General features: G+C 37.4%; 1 protein-coding gene across 1 annotated transcript in view; it reads left to right on the top strand.

The window, feature by feature from the left end:
* LOC109096063 (obscurin-like protein 1) overlaps positions 1–20,097 on the top strand; it is a 33,163-nt gene extending 13,066 nt beyond the window's left edge. Inside the window, 19 exon segments of the mRNA XM_042764490.1 lie at positions 5,579–5,854; positions 5,946–6,218; positions 6,451–6,687; positions 6,690–6,725; positions 6,816–7,091; positions 7,167–7,442; positions 9,096–9,371; positions 9,454–9,723; positions 9,828–10,094; positions 10,206–10,475; positions 10,951–11,217; positions 12,159–12,425; positions 16,541–16,653; positions 16,789–16,942; positions 17,199–17,360; positions 17,469–17,573; positions 17,886–18,152; positions 18,849–19,118; positions 19,397–20,097. Of these exon segments, the coding sequence (XP_042620424.1) occupies positions 5,579–5,854; positions 5,946–6,218; positions 6,451–6,687; positions 6,690–6,725; positions 6,816–7,091; positions 7,167–7,442; positions 9,096–9,371; positions 9,454–9,723; positions 9,828–10,094; positions 10,206–10,475; positions 10,951–11,217; positions 12,159–12,425; positions 16,541–16,653; positions 16,789–16,942; positions 17,199–17,360; positions 17,469–17,573; positions 17,886–18,152; positions 18,849–19,118; positions 19,397–19,407 (4,073 nt within the window). The 3' untranslated portion in view covers positions 19,408–20,097.
* The last annotated feature ends 2,274 nt before the right edge of the window (positions 20,098–22,371 follow it).

Raw genomic sequence — 22,371 nt, 5'->3', positions numbered from 1 at the left:
CAACTGAAGGTGATTCTCCGGTTCACTGTTACAAGGATGGAATACAGTTCTACTCTGAAAATGGATATATGCTTGAATCAGAGGAAAGTGTGCGAAGACTGAATGTCCCAGTCATAGGCTCGAGTCAGTCAGGCGTATACCACTACAAGGCAAAGGATGATGACATAATATTTAAGGTGGATGTCAAAGGTGATTTTAAACTGGTTTAAATCCACACAGCTACATAATCAGTTCCTGTCATTTAATTGTTATTTTTAAAATAATATATTAAAACATGAAATGACTAGATGTAAAAATAATAATAATAATAATAAATAAACATTTAAAAACAATTACGATATCAAAGAAGTAAATGATACTCTTAATTTTCCTGTTTACTATAAAGCAAAGAAACAAATACTTCCTTGTCATGCCTGTTACATGTTAATCATAAAAAACATTTATTTTAAATATTACCTGTTTAGGTCAAATTATCTGGTTACATTAAAACATATTAAATTAAACCCCTTAGCTACATCTTTGCAAACATCAACTATCCACGAGACTGATGGGAGAGAGTCAAATGAAGAAACGGAAATTGCTAATTTTCCACAACATGAGGTATCGAACAAAATGGCAGAGGTGTGCTCGTACAAAGAAGGTGAGGAACTCCAAGAATGTGACCTTGGCACCCAATCTAAGGAGACTCTCAGAGCTCTTGTTGTGAAAACATCTGAGCCGTCTCACTCTGGAGAACATGCTTATGAGACAGATGATGTCACCATCCAGTTTGCAGAGGACCTACCAGGTGAATCATCAGTCATCTACGCCAGCTCAATCCATCTGATTACCAAACTAACCACTTCAATCATGCAAAGGTCACTAAGTCTGTTGAATCTGTTGTTCAGATAAAAGCCAGACTAATAGGTTGTTGTAAGATGTTGTCACTGCTGACGAACATTTCAGTAGAGAAATTACTTATATGCTTTTTTTATTATTATTTATTTACATTTCTCTTTCATAGCAGCATCCTGGAAAGTTCAATTAAAGTAAAATCACTTTCAAAACAGTAATTAGTAAATCTGGCATTAACAAGACCTCAAGCATGTTTAAGGAATCTTAAAGTAATTCAGATATCTATTTAATAATGATTGTGTTGATATATTACTACTGCTACAAATAATAATAATATTAATTAAAAAAATATATATATTCTTCTTAGGGATACTACAATCCCATCACTAACTAACAAATGTAAAAAAAAAAAAAAAAAAAAAAAAAAAAAAAGGCCTCATATATAAACACAAGTAACAAAACTAAATTCATTTTCAGTATGTTTGTCTTTCATGTTTGTTCCCACGTTTTGTCTTTGTTGTAAAATATCTGTGACTGAATGTTGTCCATTACTCTTGCGCTACTAATCTTTCATCTTATATTCTGAAATGTATGTCTATTTTTGGTTTTGTTTTCCCATTTAGTTGATCATTACAGTCAATTGTCAATATATTCTTAAAGTCATTTTTGTGCCAAACAGAATCTTTCTTAAAATACTGAATGTTAGTCAATATTTTGACCCATTCTTGAGAATCAAGTTTCGAGAAAAACTATAAATGCATATGTTTTATAAAAAAGAAACAAACAATATAAATGAAAATGTGTCTGTACAAAATTGTCTGTAGCTCCACCAGTGACATTCTCCAGTGTCCCTGAGGCTCAACGGACCATATGCATTGAGTCAGGAAGACCCTTTAAACTACAATGCGAAGTCTCAGACCCTGATGCACAAGTCTGGTGGTACAAAGATGGGAATGCGATGCTTCCTCAAGATGACATTGTTACTATGTCTGAGGAAGCAATGAGAACACTCTCAGTGCAAAGTGCTGAATTATGTCACAGCGGAACATACAGCTGCCAGACAAACAATGACGCCATCTCATTCCATGTGGAAATCAAAGGTGATTTGATGTTTTCTTTCATGAAGACACCACATGAGATGTGTGTAAACTGAGCAATTCAAGCAATCTCCTACAAAACTATGTATTGTAGTTATTCAGAAGGAGAAGGCAAATAATTTGGCCTTTGTCCCTTAAAAGTAGTGTTTACTGATTGTCACTCAAGCACATGTATTCATGAATGGGGGGGGGGGGGGGGGACACGACAACAACTTACTAGCCAGTTATTTTCCACTAAATCATGCCGTTCTTTCTCTATGCTAGGGGTGGGCGATATGACCAAAATCTTATGTCACAATATGAAAAAAATTCCTGATAACAATATGTTACTATATAGTTATTTTTGTTATTTTATTATTATATCTTGTTAAAAATAAGAACAAAGAAGCAAATTACAAACAACAGGAAAAATATAATATAACAAAAGTACAAATTAAGTTTTTCAGGTACAATAGGAGGTACGTTGAATAGGACCTCCTGTAACGTCATGTAGTAATACTACAGAAACGGAACAATCAAGTGTAAAAATAAAAATGCATAGTCTTCACTGTGTGAATTAAATATAAATGTATTCTTATTAAAGCTAAAAAAGGTATTCAAGCAAAAGCAGTAAGATATTTTCTTTTTTCTCAGACATTAAAGTATTTATATTAGGCTGCTGTCACTTTAAGACCGAATGTGCAGCCCCAAAATGATGACACACATCCAGTTTCCTCTCAACTGTTTACATTCACTTAAGACAAAAGCAACAACTGTGTTTACATGAATACTCCAGTCCACAAAATGGAAATTTTTACATAATTGTGTGTGTATTTGATTCAAGTGCAATAAGGCGCAAAAGACAGCTGAATTCATGATCCCATGCCTTCTGAGAGGCGGTTTTCTGTGTGCATGCTTCAGTTGTGTGTCAGTCAAATGCAATGAGCAATTTTTCACAGCTTATTGCACTTAACAACTTTATTTAAAGTCATGCACAACCCAGATTGCATGACACAACCTGTCTGAGAGGCAGCTTTTTGTGCGCGTGCTTCACAGGTGTGCCAGCAGCACGAACACAATTGAGTGCACTTGCCACTCTTTATTTTCTCATTCATGCATGTTCCTTTATCACTCTAAAGAGTCAACAACATTTAGAAGTATACTGTGTTACACAGATATATTTACATACCGTGTTCAATCTTGTGTACAATATAAGATAGACACTTTATACAGTACCATCGCCACAATATATAATGTCATAACGCCCAGCGTACTCTATGCCATTCACAATTTTGTAACTCCATCACTGAAGTTCATTCTAATTTCAGAAGTGGAGAAGAGCAAGTCCACTGAAGTACACTCCCAAAATGTTCTGAAATGTGATATTACAGACTCCACCACTGAGATGCTCTGGTGCAAAGATGATATAGATCTGGCCCCAAAACCTGGGCTCAATTTCCAAAAAGATGAAAATATGAGGAAACTAACTGTCCAATCAGCAGAACTGTCTGATACTGGAAACAACACCTGTCATGCTCCAGGTGATACCGTATCATTCAAGGTGGATGTTCAAGGTGATTTTCACAATTCTATTAAAATGATAATCTGCTGTGCACTGTTTCATGGCACATCAGATAGTTTTCACTTTTAATCACTCCCAAACGTTAAGACTGCCTAATTGTCTTTTAACAGATTTGTACTTTTTTGCACAAATTACTTTGTCAATAATCTACTTTTTTTTGTTTACATTTTTTAAAATTTTCATAGCACACCCTGTTAGGTTCTCAGCACTCCCAGAAATTGCGAGGAACAAGTTTATCGAAGCAGGCTGTCTCATTATACTTCAGTGTGAAATCTCAGACCGTACTGCCCAAGTTTCCTGGCTCAAAGATGGAGTCGAACTCCAACAAGACAGTGGACTTGACATCCAGTCAGAGGGCACTATGAGGAAAATGATCATCCAATCAGCTGAGCTCAAACACTCAGGCGTGTACAGCTGTGAGGCTGTGGATGATCGTATAGCATTCAAGGTGGATGTCGCAGGTGATTTTGAGTCTACATACTTTCTCAAAACCACTAACAATGTGTCAAATAATGCTTCATCCACTAAATGCTGTTTGCCCTTATCCGAATTTAACAAAGTAAACATTCATAACCAAATAATCAAAGCCCCATTAGTTAAACACTAAAATGAACTCCTAACCCTAACTGTAAAAAGGATTCAAAAGATTTTTGAACATCTTCCAATCACTTATTGCTATACAACATTAAAATACTGTATAGATAATGTCATGTAATTTAGTAGGGTGACCATACGTCCTCTTTTTCCCAGACATGTCCTGGCCAGTATTTCTTCATTGCCTAAAATATCCAGGTTTTGGCTTTGTTTTCGTGTTTTCATACTTTCTGAAGGTTATGATCCAAAAGTGGTTTGACCAATAACATGCAGGCATTGAACATTATCGACCAATCATGGTGCATGAGAAGGTGGGCTCTACATATTAGCAATTCAAAAGCACAAGGAGCTGTCTGCTCTCTATAGCTCTCAGGGTATTTTGATGTCATAACACCAATCTGTCTGCACAGTGCAAACAAAGCCAAAACCTGGATATTTTAGGCAATATAGAAATTCTGGCCACCCTATGTATGGTCACCCTAAATTTAGACATGCTCATTAACTTATATGCTCAGAAGAATACGCTTCTACAGTAGCAAATAACATAAGATACGAGCTCATGATATATACTCGGAATCTGCGAAGTGTCTCATTCATTAGCCATATGCAAGTTTTAATCTTTCTCATCATTTCATTTCCTTAGTTTTCATATCTTAGAAAGGTTTTTTTTTGGTAATTCTATGAATTTGACTGAACAAAAATCCTCTTAGCTCCACCAGTGATGTTCTCAGCTGTTCCTGAGATTGAGAAGAACAGGTCCGTTGAAGCAGGCTGGCCAGTCATTCTCCAATGTGAGATATCTGATCCTACAGCCATGGTCCAATGGTACAAGGATGGATTACAGCTCCTACCTCAGTCTGGGGTTTACATCCAATCACAGCACACCATGAGGACACTGGTTATCCAGTCAGCAAATGTATCCCACTCAGGGTTTTACAGTTGTAATACTGCTGATGATATCAGCGAATTTTTTGTGGATGTTAAAGGTGACATACAATATCCAAAGTATTCTGTTATATAACTAACAAATACATCATTTTGTAGAGTTCCGTTTTCACTGGGTGAAAGCATTCTTCTCTACCTTTCGACAGATCCATTCTTGCTGCTTTATGGGCTCTTTAACCATTTCCCTAATGCAGGAATATATCTGAAGCTTCACAAGTTTGTTTGCGATATTTCCACCAACTACTACTATCATTAGATGCTATTTAACCGGCATCTTGTTTCTCTTTATTTTTAAAGAAACCATTTACGCTGGTCAAGCATGTAACCTTTATTATCTGTGCTTAACAGCACTTAATTTTCGCAAAGCTTTCATTAACTGTATTCTCTTTTTCTTTGTATTTCATTTGGCTTTTATAGTGGAGAAAGTTCTACAAGGCTGCCCATGCAATCATCATCAGTGCTTGACTTGCATGCTTTATGTCATACTTGTGCGACAAAGTAAAAGCAGCGCAACATAAAACTAATGTCCATTTCCTTTTCATTGCAGCACCTCCTGTGACATTTGCCTACATACCAGAAGATGATCTGCACAAAAATATTGTGGAACAAGACAATCTACTCCTTTGCTGTCAAGTGTCCAGGTCAGATGCTAATGCACAATGGTACAAGGACGGAGTAGAACTAAAGCCTTGTGGCAACATCCTCATAGAGGCAGAGAACACTATACGAAGACTGATCATCCTTTCAGCTCAATTCTCAGATTCTGGGACATATACCTGTCGTGCTGGAGATAGTGCATTAATATTTAAAGTTAACGTAAGAGGTGAGTAAATATGTTTACATTCATACAAACAAGTCAAATCTGATCAAATTACATTTACAAGGCTGTGTAACTATTTTCTTTTGCTTTACAGAACCTCCAGTGATGATTGTATATCCCAAGGAAGATGTCCACCTTGATCGCTATGTTCCTGAAGAAATTGTTCTTAGCTGTGAACTTTCAAGGCCAAATGGAAAGGTGACATGGTTCAAGGATGGACAGAAACTACAGGAGAGTGAAAACATAAAGCTAAAGACAGAGGGTCCATATAGACGGCTAAAAATTCTGCACAGTGGTGTTGAGGACTCTGGAGAATATGTCTGTGACACAGCTGATGATTCAATATTCTTCAATCTAAACATAAAAGGTATCAAATTTAGGTTTAATATGTATTACATGTAGAGATTTGTGATGTCAGCCAGTAGGAAAGTCATTGCAGTAATCAGATCAAGTTATTCAAATGGTTAAAAGATTACGAAAATTTTTTTCTTTTCTTAGAGTACCATGCATCAATGAATTGCATGAAATGAGAGATTAGGAACATGCATTAAGAAAGTAAATAAGGCCCATTTTGATGTCATGTTGACTTTTCCCTATAGAACCACCAGTGCGCATAGTTTCTCCAAGTCAGTCCCAAATGGAACTTTGCCAACAGACTTCTGAAAGGATGGTCCTGAGTTGTGAAATCTCTAGACCAAACGCCACTGTACGTTGGTATCGAGATGGACTTGAAGTGGAGGAGAGTGACAGCCTAATTCTGGAGGTTGATGGTGTCTATAGGAGACTTATTATCCCAAAACCTACTGTCAAAGACTCTGCAGAATATGTCTGTGACACCGCGATGACTCAGTAACCTTCTTTGTAAACATTGCAGGTGTGTCATTGACCCTCTATTTAATAATTCATAATAATTTTTTTAAACTTTGGTTCTAAATATCCATAATGACTTTATTTCTTTGTGCAGAGCCACCAGTTAGATTTATTCGGCCAAGGAAAATGGCCTATGTAGTAGAGAAACTTGTGGGAGACACTGTGGTTCTGGAGTGTGAAGTGTCTCGACCAAATGCTGAAGTCACTTGGAAGAAGGATGGAGAAGAGATAGAGGAGAACAGCAACATAACAATCACAGAGGATGGCACAAATCGACAGTTAACCATTCACTCTGCAGCTTTTGAAGACACAGGGCAATATGTCTGTGATGCTAGAGATGATGTGATGGATTTCCTAGTGAAAATCAAAGGTACATTTCTGTGATAAGTAGATTAAATTGCTTTGATCGCTGCAACTAACTAAAATTCTATCCTCATCCTTCCAGATCCACCACTAAAAATTCTGCGGAAAGCTGACCTAGAAACAAAGTGCCTATTTGTAGCATCTGACGCTATTGTGTTAAAATGTGAGATCTCAAGAGCAAATGGAGTGGTCAGTTGGCTTAAAGACAATGAGAAGATTGAGGGAAATGAGCATTTCATCTGTGAAGAGGAAGGGACATTCAGATCTCTGACTGTCCTCAGTGCTGAATTGAAGGACTCAGGGGAGTACATCTGTGATTCACAAGAGGATAAAGTTGTCTTCAGTGTTACTGTAGAAGGTACTACTTGTTAAAAGGCAATGTACACAATGAAAAATAGCATGTACATGCTCAGAGAAAATACACAAAATTTGCACCTTTAGCTTGTCATTGGGGAAGTACCCTAAAATGTAGACTTTTTTATCTTATCTACCCACTTAAAGGGGTCATATGATGCAATTTCAAATTTTCCTTTCTCTTTGGAGTGTTACAAGCTGTTCGTGAATAGATAAGATCCCTAAAGTTGCAAAGACTAAAGTCTCAAACCCAAAGAGATATTCTTTATAAAAGTTAAGACTTGTCCACACCCTCCTAAAATGCCTTGTGTAAACACGCCCCCACATGTCTATGTCACTGTGTGGGAAGATTTGCATAACACCGGCCAAATGTTCATGCAAAGAAAGAAGGTGTAACTTTTATTCTCACTGTAGTATTGTTGTTGCCACTGCCGCCATGTTGTGGAGACGCTGTGCATTTCATTGTGAAAGCGAAACTACTTTGTTTAGCCTTCCAAAAAAGGATGATATCCGCTTCATCATGCCTAGAGCTGATCCGTGTTGGTCGCTGAGGAAAATACATCTACTTCATGCTGTGGATCACCGGATCGGCTTTCACCGTGGATGAAGTGGAGTCCAGCCCAGGGTCGTCACATGTGGTTGCCACAAGTTTGGCCTTCCGGCCACTCCTTCATTGAATCCGCCACCCATTCCTCATTCAAGCCCGATGGCCACCACTCACTCAAGCCCACCATGTGTGACACTGTGTGTTTCGTTGTAAAAGCAAAACGACTTTGTTTGACCTTCCAAAAGAGGACAAATAGAAATCAGTGGTTAAGTTGTATTTACAACACTGTGCCAGAACAGTTCAACCCAAATATTCAGATGTGTGCAGTGCATTTTATGGAGGACTGTTTCCTGAACCTGCAGAGTAGCCTACAATGCGTCTACACACAAAGGCTGTTTCTATAAAGTTGGGCAGTTCAGTCTGGCACTTCTGACTCACAGCCTTAAGTACGTTTTTTATACTTAAAGAATTTGCCACTGATGATTCAAATGCGAGTTTTGAGCAGTGTTGAGTGGAGCTTGTTGTTTGTCGTTTCTTAGATCACAAATACAGACATGGTTTTATGTTTATGCAGTGTGATATGCAACGCAAAAAAAAACAATCAGTAATTATGTCACCACTGGATGCAACAAATGCCTAGTTTGTAATGGGTTTTATTGTTTTTGTCTCATTGCGCTGGGAGACGGCATCACAGTATGGTAAGGGGCGTAACATTTCCCTCACATGCTTGAGGTATTCAGCCAATCACAACGCACTGGATAGCTGGCCAATCAGAGCACACCTTGCTTTTCAGAACGATGAGCTTTGTAAAGATCGACATGTTTCAGAAAGGCGGGGCATAGAGGAGAAACAATAATGTACATTATATGAAAATATTGTGTTTTTTAGAACCTTAAACCACATAAACACATTGCATTACACCAAATACAAAACATAATGTTCTTTTTATCAACGTCATATGACCCCTTTAAGGTACCATTAAGTGTAGATAAGGTACATAGCTGTACCTTTGAGGGTACTACCCTAGTGACAAGCTTTTGTACCCCAAAAGATTTTGCAAATTTTTTTCAGACAGTGTATTTTAAAAAATAACCAATTCTTTTTGCTCAGAGGCTCCAGTGTCCATTGTTGGAAATTCAGAGAAGCCAGAACACCACATTTTAATGACAGGAGATGAGCTTATCCTGGAATGTGAGGTATCTCGAGTAAATGCTATAGTCCAGTGGTACTGCAATGGATGTTTACTACAAGAGGATTCACGCACACACATTGAAAGCAGAAAAACAGTGAGGAAGCTTGTGCTATCAGGACTTCAGACATCTGACTCTGGAGAGTATCTCTGTGATGCCATTGATGACAAAATGATAACTAGGCTAACAGTTGAAGGTAAATAGCTAAGAAAACTATTTCATATGTATCAGTTGGAACATTGTGTATAAAAATCACTAAATAACATGTTTTTTCATAGAACCACCATTTAAATTCATTAAAAAAGATGAAAGAACAAATATTTCAGCCTATGAAGAAGACAGTGTGACACTACGTGCCCTTGTTAATAGAGTCAATGCCCCAGTGAAATGGCAAAGAGGCCATGATCCAATCAGAGATGATCGTTTCCACACAACAAGTGATGGTAACACCCACTACCTCACTATTAACCCACTTAAGAGATGTGATACTGGAGAGTATACGTGTCATGTGGAATCTGACCAGATGCATTTCAGTCTCCATGTTAAAGGTAAGACCAGGGAATGGGCTGTGAAGTTTTACAACTCAAAATGTTATATGTACTTCGTTTACTGCCTGTATAGTAAAATGTTATTTCTACTGTTTCTTAATCAGCAATGAAGGTAAAATTCTCCAAACCACTAGATAATGTAGTGGGACTCAAAGGTAGTGATGTGGTTTTAAAATGTGAACTGGTCAAGTCAAAAGGAGATGTTCAGTGGCTTAAAGGCAGCCAAGAGATTGCACCAAACAGACATTTTACAATAAGAGCTGAAGGTCGAGTGAGAAGCCTGACAATACATGAGGTCACAGAAGATGATGCAGGAGACTATGCTTGTGAATCTAAAGATGAAAGGACATCAGCTACTGTAGTGGTCAACAGTAAGTTCATTTCTCCCAAATGACTTGTGTTAATATGCATAAAGCTTAACCTGAAATCAGGAATGAATCACATATTAATTTAGTAGCAATTTCCTTCTCTTCTTATCCCAGCTCCTCGCATTGTGGAGTTTATCGTAGAGCTACACAACATAACTGTCATGGAAGGAGAAGACGCAACATTTAAGTGTGTGGTATCTCCAGAGGATGCAAAGTTGGCCTGGTTTAGGAATGGCCAGCCAATTTCATCAAATGAGAAGTTCAACATCTCAAGTAATGGATTATGCCATACGCTGCATATCACCAACTGCCAAGTCTCAGATAGCTGCAAGTTGACAGCTGAGGCTGAAGGTGTGATTTCCAGAGCTACCCTTCAGGTCCAAGGTAGAATACCATCCATCTTTATTTCACTGCTTTATTGATTTTCGTTTTCTTACAAATCAATTCAAATGTGTCTTATGAACATGTATTCTTAGTATCAACCTATGAAGTAACAAATTCACTTACGATTCATTTTTTTTTACAAAATATTATTTGGAGTGCAGAGTGTGTTGTATTTTTAAGAGCCTGTACAGGTCTTTAATGCCATGTCAACATGTTTGAGTTTAATAATGACCCTTTCAGAAATGCCTGAATTGTTGAAAAGGTGCTTATGATGACTTGTGCTTAACAGCTTCTCCAGTTAGAATTCCACTCTTAACTGACAGAGACAAGTGTTAGAATGAGAAGCTGTACTCCAAGCACATGAAATAATGTCATTCTCATTGGCTTTGCTCATTGGTTTTCAAATATAAATAGTTTTCCAAAGTGTTCAAATAAAAGGGGAAAGATCTTAACATCTAACCTTATCTGTATTCAGAGGCAAATGTGCTTTTCACGAAGAGCATGAGCCCGGTAGTTGCAGAGGAGTTTGGTGAAGCAACGCTTGAGGTGGAGGTCAGCCATGAAACTGCAGAGGTGCAGTGGATGAGACAAGGAGTGGTAATACATCCAGGGTCCAAATTCATCCTGAAGCAGAATGGCAAAAAACGTTCTCTCACAATCCACAAACTCACCCTTTCAGACCGGGGCACCTACAGCTGTGAAACGCTTCATGACCGTACACAAGCCAAGCTCACTGTGGAACGTGAGTCTGCACATGCTGCTTTCTTTCTCACTGTGTGCTGTTATAAGCATTTCTTTATGGTGATGGTCCCTCATTACTGCTTGTTGCGATGTTGTTGTCTGAAACAAACTGAATCAAGTGATCAAGAGTAATGCGAGTAAGAGGCAGCTACTTTAGTGACACTTGTTCCATGGTGTGACAGATGTAAACAGGTGTCTGGCAAACTACTTACTGAGTCCTGGGGAACAGCTTTCTGTATTGACATTAGATCAGAAGAGCTATGATAATTTAATTAAGCATGCCAAATGAGAGCTGTTAGAAGGTCCTGTCTAAAGTAACCTTTTAATTCCTTTTAGTTGCCTGTGAAACACAGATATTATGAGAGGAGGATAAAAGTTTCATGTGGCTCTACTCACAACTAATTTCTATTGCCTTTAGTACATATATTACCCAATCTAATTTCAAACTTACCAATATCTCTTAACATAACTTTTCAAGTTAAAATTAATTTACAATTTGGAAAACAAGCAATTAATTACCAGTCATATACATTTATTTAAGGATAGGTCAAGACGATGAAGCTGTGTTATACAAATGAGCAAGTGATGAGAGAAAGTCTGCACTTTGGCTGTTCCTGGCACCAACTATGAATCTGGATCTGTTTTCATTGCAGCTAAATTTGTGCACTGGCCTTCAAAATCTAGGGTGGTGTCACCAACTCTCTAAAATTACCCCCTGTTTTCCACGGGGAATGCCTGTCTGCCTGTCTGTTTTGGAAAACTTTAAAAAATGTTGGCATAGCCCTGATTGAAAGCAGGATTTAGTGTATTGCTAACACCAAGCGGACAAAACAGAGCCAACTAATTCAAGGACTGTTGTTCTATTTTTTATCTTTATTACCTTTAGCTTTCACCTTAACATCTCTTTCTTTTTCAAAAAACAACCTGTGCTTTCTCACACAGCACGAAAAATCAAGATTCGGAAAGGTCTAACTGAGATCCAGACTTATGAACGAGAGACGGCTTCGTTTGAGGTGGAGCTGTCACATAACAATGTGGAGGGTGTATGGCAGAAGGATGAGCACATTCTCAAAAACAACAACCGTTTGCGTATGACTGCAAAAGGACGAGCACACAGCCTAACCATCTCCAACCTGACCTTGGATGACACTGGAACCTACATATTCTCTGTTGACAACATCAGATCAATAGCAAGATTGGATGTTAAAGGTAAAGTGCAAACCAAACTATTTTTTATAAATGAAACGTAATGGGATAGTTCACCCCAAAAGGAAAATTAAGTCATTATTTACATTATTTAACTAATGTTGTTCTAATACTGAATGCCCTTTTCTTTTTCGGATCCATAAAACAAGAAGTGTTGTAAAATGTCATCATCAATAAACTGTAATGGCAGTGAAACGCAACCAGCTTAACCAACAAGTAGGATTGGGCGATATGGCCAAAAAATTATCACAATAATTTTTTTTCATATCAGCCGATACCGATAATTATCACAAAAAAATTCACACCTTTATTTCTTTTAAGTGTAAGACCAGACCATTAATTGTGGGTTTAAACTACTCTTTATGGTCAGAACATGACAAACACCTCACGTTTTAATTTTTTTTTTAGAATTTAAATTAATAGAACATTTAATTTTTAGTTTCTGTGTGTTCTAATCATGAAACAGGTTTGTGTTGCCTGAATTTGATGAGGCGTATCTTCAGTACAGTGCACTGAAGATTTTTGAAGACTGTGCTGAAGATACACGCATGCTGAAGAAAAGTGTTATTGTTTATTGGCAGGGGATACTAATATAGTTATCATTACAGTTATTGTTCTTGGTGTGAATGGGCTTTAAGAGTGCCACCCAAGCTACTGGGTCTGCATTTACTTTATTAGCTTTTTACAGTGCCTAGCAGATCTTTCTGTTCATGGGCATCAAAAAAAAAAAAAAAAAAATACAAACTAAACAATACAAATATTAAATATTTATTAAATGTATTATATAATATTTCTTATTTATCTGTAAGATAAATAAGATGCTAAAATCGTTATTTATACAGTGATACTGTCATTCAGTGTAATGGATAACAGAGAATTTGCATCACACCAAATGACAAAAACATTACCCTGAATGATGAAACTTCTACTTCAGCTTATACAGGTCCTTCTCAAAAAATTAGCATATTGTGAAAAAGTTCATTATTTTCCATAATGTAATGATAAAAATTAAACTTTCATATATTTTAGATTCATTGCACACCAACTGAAATATTTCAGGACTTTTATTGTTTTAATACTGATGATTTTGGCATATAGCTCATGAAAACCCAAAATTCCTATCTAAAAAAATTAGCATATTTCATCCGACCAATAAAAGAACAGTGTTTATTGTTTTTAATACAAAAAAAGGTCAACCTTCAAATAATTATGTTCAGTTATGCACTCAATACTTGGTCGGGAATCCTTTTGCAGAAATGACTGCTTCAGTGCGGCGTGGCATGGAGGCAATCAGCCTGTGGCACTGCTGAGGTGTTATGGAGGCCCGGGATGCTTCGATAGCGGCCTTAAGCTCATCCAGAGTGTTGGGTCTTGCATCTCTCAACTTTCTCTTCACAATATCCCACAGATTCTCTATGGGGTTCAGGTCAGGAGAGTTGGCAGGCCAATTGAGCACAGTAATACCATGGTCAGTAAACCATTTACCAGTGGTTTTGGCACTGTGAGCAGGTGCCAGGTCGTGCTGAAAAACGAAATCTTCATCTCCATAAAGCTTTTCAGCAGATGGAAGCATGAAGTGCTCCAAAATCTCCTGATAGCTAGCTGCATTGACCCTGCCCTTGATAAAACACAGTGGACCAACACCAGCAGCTGACATGGCACCCCAGACCATCACTGACTGTGGGTACTTGACACTGGACTTCAGGCATTTTGGCATTTCCTTCTCCCCAGTCTTCCTCCAGACTCTGGCACCTTGATTTCCGAATGACATGCAAAATTTGCTTTCATCCGAAAAAAGTACTTTGGACCACTGAGCAACAGTCCAGTGCTGCTTCTCTGTAGCCCAGGTCAGGCGCTTCTGCCGCTGTTTCTGGTTCAAAAGCACACGCCTGTGCACGGTGGCTCTGGATGTTTCTACTCCAGACTCAGTCCACTGCTTCCGCAGGTCCCCCAAGGTCTGGAATCGGTCCTTCTCCACAAATTTCCTCAGGGTCCGGTCACCTCTTCTCGTTGTGCAGCGTTTTTTTGCCACACTTTTTCCTTCCCACAGACTTCCCACTGAGGTGCCTTGATACAGCACTCTGGGAACAGCCTATTCGTTCAGAAATTTCTTTCTGTGTCTTACCCTCTCGCTTGAGGGTGTCAATGATGGCCTTCTGGACAGCAGTCAGGTCGGCAGTCTTACCCATGATTGCGGTTTTGAGTAATGAACCAGGCTGGGAGTTTTTAAAAGCCTCAGGAATCTTTTGCAGGTGTTTAGAGTTTAATTAGTTGATTCAGATGATTAGGTTAATAGCTCGTTTAGAGAACCTTTTCATGATATGCTAATTTTTTTGAGATAGGAATTTTGGGTTTTCATGAGCTGTATGCCAAAATCATCAGTATTAAGACAATAAAAGACCTGAAATATTTCAGTTGGTGTGCAATGAATCTAAAATATATGAAAGTTTAATTTTTATCATTACATTATGGAAAATAATGAACTTTTTCACAATATGCTAATTTTTTTAGAAGGACCTGTACTGCAGACAATCAACTGGCCACCTTGACAGCAAATGACAGCTTTCACTATTGATTAAACTTGTAATCCAGTTAAAAAGAAAGAGAAAGAAAATAAAATGTACAAAAAAGCAACACAGCATAAAAGTGCCAGTGCAGTAAGACAAAATACACTTGTGTAAGACATTTTCTGAAAACAAATCTTAAATGGGTCATTTATTGAGAAATCATATTTTCCTTGATCGTTTGACATACTGTATAAGAGGTCATTGTACTATAAAAAACATCCTGTAAGTTTCAGAACTCAAAACCAAGCTGCTAAAACAACTCGTTTTGGATTTTATCTCAGTATGAAATCATAGTGCGTTGAAAGACCGCCTCTACAGAAGATCACAGCCTACTTCTACGTTATTGCTTCTTTAGCCCCGCCCACCAATTCCAGCATGTACCAGGAGGTGAGCAAATACGAGAGGGGTCTCTGAAATTCCAAGTTGTGGAAAAATGGTCATTGTCTTCTTTGTGATCCTAACACCGTGTCTACACTGGGTGCAAGCAGCGTGACTTGACTTGACTAAAAACAACAGAATCCTTTCTAATCTGTGATTCTGTCTACACTAGACACGGTGCAATGTGGTAAATCCCAGACAGTAAACTGGTGCCTTTACTGGCTCATCCAATAACATGAGTTTGGGGCAGCACAACTCTTATTTTGAAGGGTTATTTACTGTTAGCTTAGAAAACCTAGTGGTGCAGAGCTCACACAAATCACCTGTAAGTGATTTACCCATTCTGTAAGATTTAGCCACTGATTTCATCCACCCATATCCCTTTAACCACACACCTTCTCTCAAACACTCTACCAAACAAAAACATATACAAAGACATATCCAAAATCCCTAAATAAACTATGAATGTCATGCATATACTCAGGCTTGCGATAATCTGTATTTTGTTTCTTAATTGCTTTGGCAACAATTAACATATAAGGAGTGGAATCTGGCCATGATCAACAATTCGTAGGACATAAGAGGGTCCAGGGTAATGATGTAAGTTTACAAACTGGTTAAAGTTCAGATACTGATGACAGTACAATGGCATGGACAGACAGCTTTGCTACTGCTCTTACCATGTGTCAGGTTGCACATATAAAAAGATATGGATCACATGATCAGACTACAGCTACTGAAACATTTGAAACATTCACAAGCATAAGGTGCCGGTGTAAGGTAATCTCTTCTATGCCAAGTCACTCAATAGAGCTTATCCTTTGGAGTCACAGAGCTGTCACTGAGGATGACAATAACATGTAAATGCCACAACAACAAAGTACTCTTCTCAAAGTCCTCTAGGCACAAAGCTGAGGTAAGGTTAAATGATAAGCTTCTGTTGTACTAGACAGATTGAAATGTACACAGTTGACTCATGTGATCTCAAAAGCCAAACGGGGGCAATCAGGGGTAAACTGTTAAAAATAATAATAATAAATAGTGACTGGCTTTGAAGATCACAGCCTCTCAAATGTGATCAAAATGGTTTTGGGTCAATAAGCTGATCAATATGTTAAATCAAGTCCAATAATAGTTTTTACATAAGCTGACAAGCCTCATTTGCTTCCTCAGAAATTCCTGTATCAATTCTGAAAAAGCTTGAGGATATCAGGCAACCAGAGGGATCTGGTATAACCCTTGAATGTGAGCTCTCACGGCACAACGTGGACATAAAGTGGACAAAGGTAAAATTACATGACATCCCCAGAAAACCCTCTTGTTGCAGTACATTAAAAAACACTCATGTTAAAGTCACAAGCCAGTGCTAATAATTATGTGAAGAAAATAAATCTACAAATAAAGAATTCTTCTACTTTCAGAATGATGTTCAGCTTAAACCAGGAAAAAATCATCGTATTTATTCAATGGGAAGAAAGTGCTTTCTACATATACTGAAGTGTGAGCTGGGAGACTCTGGTTTATATATGTGTGATGCTGGGGATGCCACAACATCCTGTACAGTGGATATCTATGGTAACAAGAGAAAATCTGTTAGATTATCACCACATTTATCTGCAGATTATATATATTTCTGGTAGTACTGATTATTTAAAACCAAATCTTAAATCTTAATCCTGCTGCTGAAGTATATCATTTTAAATACAACACTGCCACCTACTGGTACAGAGGTGAATTTAACCAAATGGGAAGCATTTACCCTTGCTTTGTTTTAAATGAGTACGTTCTAAAATTATGCAGTGCCTTTTTATGTGCATTAACATTTCAACAGAGAGGGAGCTTGAGATACTACAAAGCTTAGAGGATCTGGATATTCAAGAAGGTCAGAATGCAGTGTTCATGTGTGAAGTGTCCCTGGAGGATGTGCCCGGAGAGTGGTTTAAGAATGGCGAGAAGATAAAACCAACCAGCACCATTAAGATCCGTCAGGAAGGTTATTCTAGCACCTGTTGCTAAACTTTGCCCTCTTCCAAAAACTGACCAGAAAATATTTCAATCATCATCTGATCGTGAATTTTCTGTATCATGCTTTCCTACTTAGGAACAAAGCACTTCCTCCTCATATGCAATGTTAAAGAAGACAGTTCTGGAGAGATGAAGTTTGTTGCCAAGAATCTTGAGACTACAGCTTACCTTGAGGTGGAAGGTCTGTATTTAGTTTAAGTCAAGCATTCACTACAAATCCAAATCTTGTCAACCCCTTTGATGACAAGTCACTGATGCTTTGACATTTCAAACTGGTTTAAAACTGGTTTGAAATGTGACCAACCAGATGGGTATTTACACTGTCCTGACAAGTGAGAAAGCAGCAATGACCAAAGGTCAAAAAAAATAAAAATAAAAATAATAATAAACGTTTTCCAAGCATCTGTATTTTTGGTTCTTTTAAACATTCTGTACAAATTATTTCATTGTCAAGAATGACAACACTTAAAACTACAACTTTTCATCTCCACAGCACTACCAGCAAACATTGTGAAACCACTTCAGGATAAAACTGCTCTGGAAAAGACCCGTGTCATACTGGACTGCACTCTGACAAATCCCCGTTGTAGCATTCGCTGGTATAAGGGCCCGAATATCATCCTGCCCTCAGAACGCTTTGAGATCTGCAGTGAAGGGTGTTACCGAAAACTTGTGATTCAGCAGGTGTTGCTAGAGGATGAGGGCACCTACAGCGTTCAAGTTGGAAACTACACATCTTCAGCAAAACTAACTGTTGAAGGTAAGGCAAATTCAGTCCTTTCAAACCAATTATAACATTATAAGTTATAAATAATAATTTATAATTTATAACAGCTGGGTGTGAACTGGATTGATTGACAGCACTATCATATAATGTTCCAAAAACCCAGTAGTTCCTTGAGCTGTCAGTCATACAGGGGTTCATTTAGAATAAATAATAACAAGGCATTCTCATATATAGGATATGATCCGGTTTGTTCTATTTTAATTAAAAAATGGGGGGGGGGGCTGATCTAGAAGAATATTTCAGGGCAATGAAAGTGTTTCTGAGTGTTGAAACAGCTTCAGTCAATCACTTCCCTTTTAGGTGGGAAAACCAAACGAGTTTCTTGGCATGAACGCCTCTCCACACAACACCTAATCTCTCATTTGTGTGCGCTTTTTCTACGATAAATAAATGACACCACTTTTCAACGTTTCATGGCACAATTACTTAAGAAATAAGTGCTTTGTGCGTCCAACTTACCCTCAGCCAGTTGGCACTCAAATATAAGGGGCCAGAAGTTTTTTAAATAAATAATAAAACAGAAGGGCAAATTTTACTTCAGAAATTTAAAATATGTTCATCATAGAGACTCATTCAAGTACGTATAAATATAATGAGGACATATTTCATTTACATAACTGGCAATTAAATGTGACAACATGTATTGGCACTTGTTCTCTGTTGAAACAGCTCAGTCAGTCCTGATGGTGCGAGAGCTGCAGGATGTGGATGTAACAGCTCCTGCAGATGCATGCTTTGAATGTGAAGTCTCTTTGCCTGTGGCCATGGCACCTACCTGGACCCTGAATGGGGAGACACTGCATCCTGGTCCTAAAGTTGTGGTAGAGAAACTGGGAACCGTTCATAGGCTCACTCTCAAACAAACATCTGAAGACATGGGCGGCACCGTGTGCTTTATCACTGGGAGAGCTAAAAGCACAGCACATCTGCAGGTCATAGGTATGCCTATATATTGTTATAGATATAATGCATGTTTATATATTGCAAAGTAAAAGTTTGTTTATATATTGTATATATTGTATATCATTATACTTTACTCTGATAGGAGACATTTCTGATGCCTATTCTTAGACATGGAGTCTGGACTTGCTTTAATAAGAACTTGATACACACTAATAGCATGGGCCTTGTGATTTGCAGTGGTAAGGGTTCCAGCTGAGGGTAAGGGTTTATCAAGTGACTGCTGACTTAGTAATCTTTTTTTTTTTTTTTTTCAGGTAACCACTGAGAAACAACACAAGTTACAGTGCATAATACTCAACTATGCCACTATTTAAATACAAAAACACCAAAGGAAATTATGAAACTATTAACTCTTTTAATGTGTCTGAAAGTGATAGGTCTATCATTAATTTATTTGAAATCAAAATTTTACATCTTTAGTGTCATGTTTTACACATTATATCCCGGTTTACATGGTTTACCATCCATCACATAATAATTGTTTGGTTTTTCTAAATTTATGATCAAACGCATTGTGCTTTATAAAAAAATACAAAAAATGAACAACACCAGGCCAGATTCCCAGACATGTAATTAACCCATGTCGTTATGACTTAAGTTTCTTGCACAGTAATTTGGTATTTAATTTTTGAAATTTGTGTACTACTGTATATCCTTGTATAGATATTCCGTGTTGTTTTTTTAATTCTTGTTTTGTGGGATGCAGATTAAAGTGAGGTTATGGCATGTAATAAAAATGTGCAGGGCCAAAGATTATCAAAAGAGGGTTTGGGATGGAAAGTGACTTCAACTATATAACAAATACACTGAGTTCATGAATACAGACATTTACAAATAAATGAAAATGGTTTTAAGAGTTTTAGTTGTTTGCTTCTGTTGTAATAAAAGGTGTCCCAATTCATGCCTTTTACTTAAGTATCCAAATAAAGTGCTGCAGTTTTCCCTTGTTTATCAATATCTTTTCTTGCCTTTTTTTTTAATTTCTTTTAGTGAACAGTCAATACAGTACTTAGAAAATGTCCCTCTTCAAGTTCAGCACTGCCATCTATTGGTACTGCAATCCAGAAATGAAAGTTAACCTATATTCAGTCTTTAAACCTGTATTTCTGACTTTCTTTGGAAACGCAAAATGTACCAGTGCCCTCTCTAGTGTTTAACAGAAAGAAACAGTATGATAAAAGAGTGATCTTAATGAAGTGGTTTGTAATGGCTTGAGAAGCGTGTGTATTTTAGTGTGAACTATTCCTTTAAGATTAACAGGTCACAACCATAGACTGTATGAAAACAGGTCACAACCAAGTAGTTTTCACTAACTTTGACTTAATTTGGTAAACTAACCTCTATAACCGTTCCGTGTTCGAACTTCAGGCGTCGCGACGCCGCCACACGCGGTAAAAAGGTATCTTCGACGCGATAAAAGGTCGCTAGACTCTGTAACGTTACTGTGAAGACGCTTGTGGACGTTCCTAGTGCTGTCGCTTTAATGTTACTGACTAGACTGCACATCTGGACATATCTTTAGAAAACGCAATCACATTTTTTGTCGCGTGACTCACGCATTCATTTAGTCGCCAACTCTCTCGTGTCGCCGGAAGTCGTCAGCTCTCCATTGAAAATGAATGGGATCACGTCGCTTTGTCGTTGGAACGGGGCGTCAGTTTTTGTCCTAACCAGTTTTTAAATTACTGTACATACTACATAGACAGCCTACAACATCACAGAACAATACGAAGTTTTAGAAAAAGGCTGTTGATTAGACAGCATTAAATAAAAGTTTAGAAACAACAAGCATCTTTGCATGAAGTAAAGCGTTCTCCAGTTTCAGGAAAAAAGACAAAACGGTCATTTCAGCGGTACCTTAAGGTAATATATACACTTTTGTATTAATATGTACGTTTAGAGTACTAATATGTACCTTTAAGGTACAAAAGAGTGAACCACTGTATCCAAAAATAGTGACTTAGTGATGGCTCTTAATTAAGTGATATTTTCACACTGACTTGAAATTAAATATTGGTTTGTCTGTTTAAATGTAATAACATTTGGTTAAAGATTATTTGTATAGCACATTACATCATTGTTGTAAAAAATATCTCTATATGTGACTCTAGAGGGAGCCATTAGCGGTCAAATAAATTTAAGATTGGCCCAACCTTAGTTTCCTTCAGGCATTAACTCTAGTCTTCATTTATCTTAATAATGCCTAGAGTACCTATAAAAAGACTTGCTGTAGAGCATGTTAAAATCGGCTACTATGAGAAAACTGATTACTTACAGTACTTATGGCAGTTAATAAAAACGAAACAATTTATAAAACTACAAGTGAAGCCTTACCACTATCATATTTTTGTTCAGGAGATCAGAGAGACATTAACACGTTTCAGATTCAGTAATTACTCATTAAGAGAAGTGCATTTGTGGCCTCTGTGAGAATATTGAAAAGGCGGCATACAAGCCCTACCAAGACGATTACATAACCTCAGAAAAACATGGGCCTGGGTTGGTCCTGTTGCATAAGCAGACTAGTGTGAGAAGTCCTACTGAGATTGATGAACAGTCAGACCTCGGAGAACGTACCAAGTCAGACATGCAATTCAATAACATGTTCTCTACCGCAACATCAGTTTCCAACATTGAAAGACTCTTATGTGCTCACCTACCTATTCAATTTAGGCTGAAGTTCATTGAAGTTGCATAATTTCTTTTGTCATGACATTAGTAACACTTTGAATGACTGACATTGATTATTTTGAAATGTATACACAAATAACGTATATACAAACCATGTAAATGCACATCCAATACTATTGGAAATAATACCAGAAATATAATACAGGGTTTGATTCAAGTACAAAAGAGAAAAATCAATTGTGCTTTTTAAGAATCAAATTTCACTCAAGCTGCTCTTTAAACTTTTATGAATAACAAAAAAATAATAATAATAATTCTCCATGGCACAGCACTATTTTCATTAATATCACAAATATAGAGAGATGACAAATGTTTCGCCATCACCGAATCTATTTAAAAAGTCAAACACTGAAAAATGGACAAAAAAAAAAAAAAAAACAGTATTAAAAATTATAACATCACCTTTACACTCTCTCCTGGACACATGAACATCACCATTATGTCTCGAAACATCAATATTGGCACTTGCAAAACAATCAACTTCTGAGCAAGTATACAATCCCCATAAGGAAAACCATCCATATTAAATGGCATCTAA

This window comes from Cyprinus carpio, chromosome A9 (genome assembly GCF_018340385.1).
Source record: "Cyprinus carpio isolate SPL01 chromosome A9, ASM1834038v1, whole genome shotgun sequence".
Taxonomy (NCBI): domain Eukaryota; kingdom Metazoa; phylum Chordata; class Actinopteri; order Cypriniformes; family Cyprinidae; genus Cyprinus; species Cyprinus carpio.
This window is presented reverse-complemented; position numbering and strand designations above follow the sequence as displayed.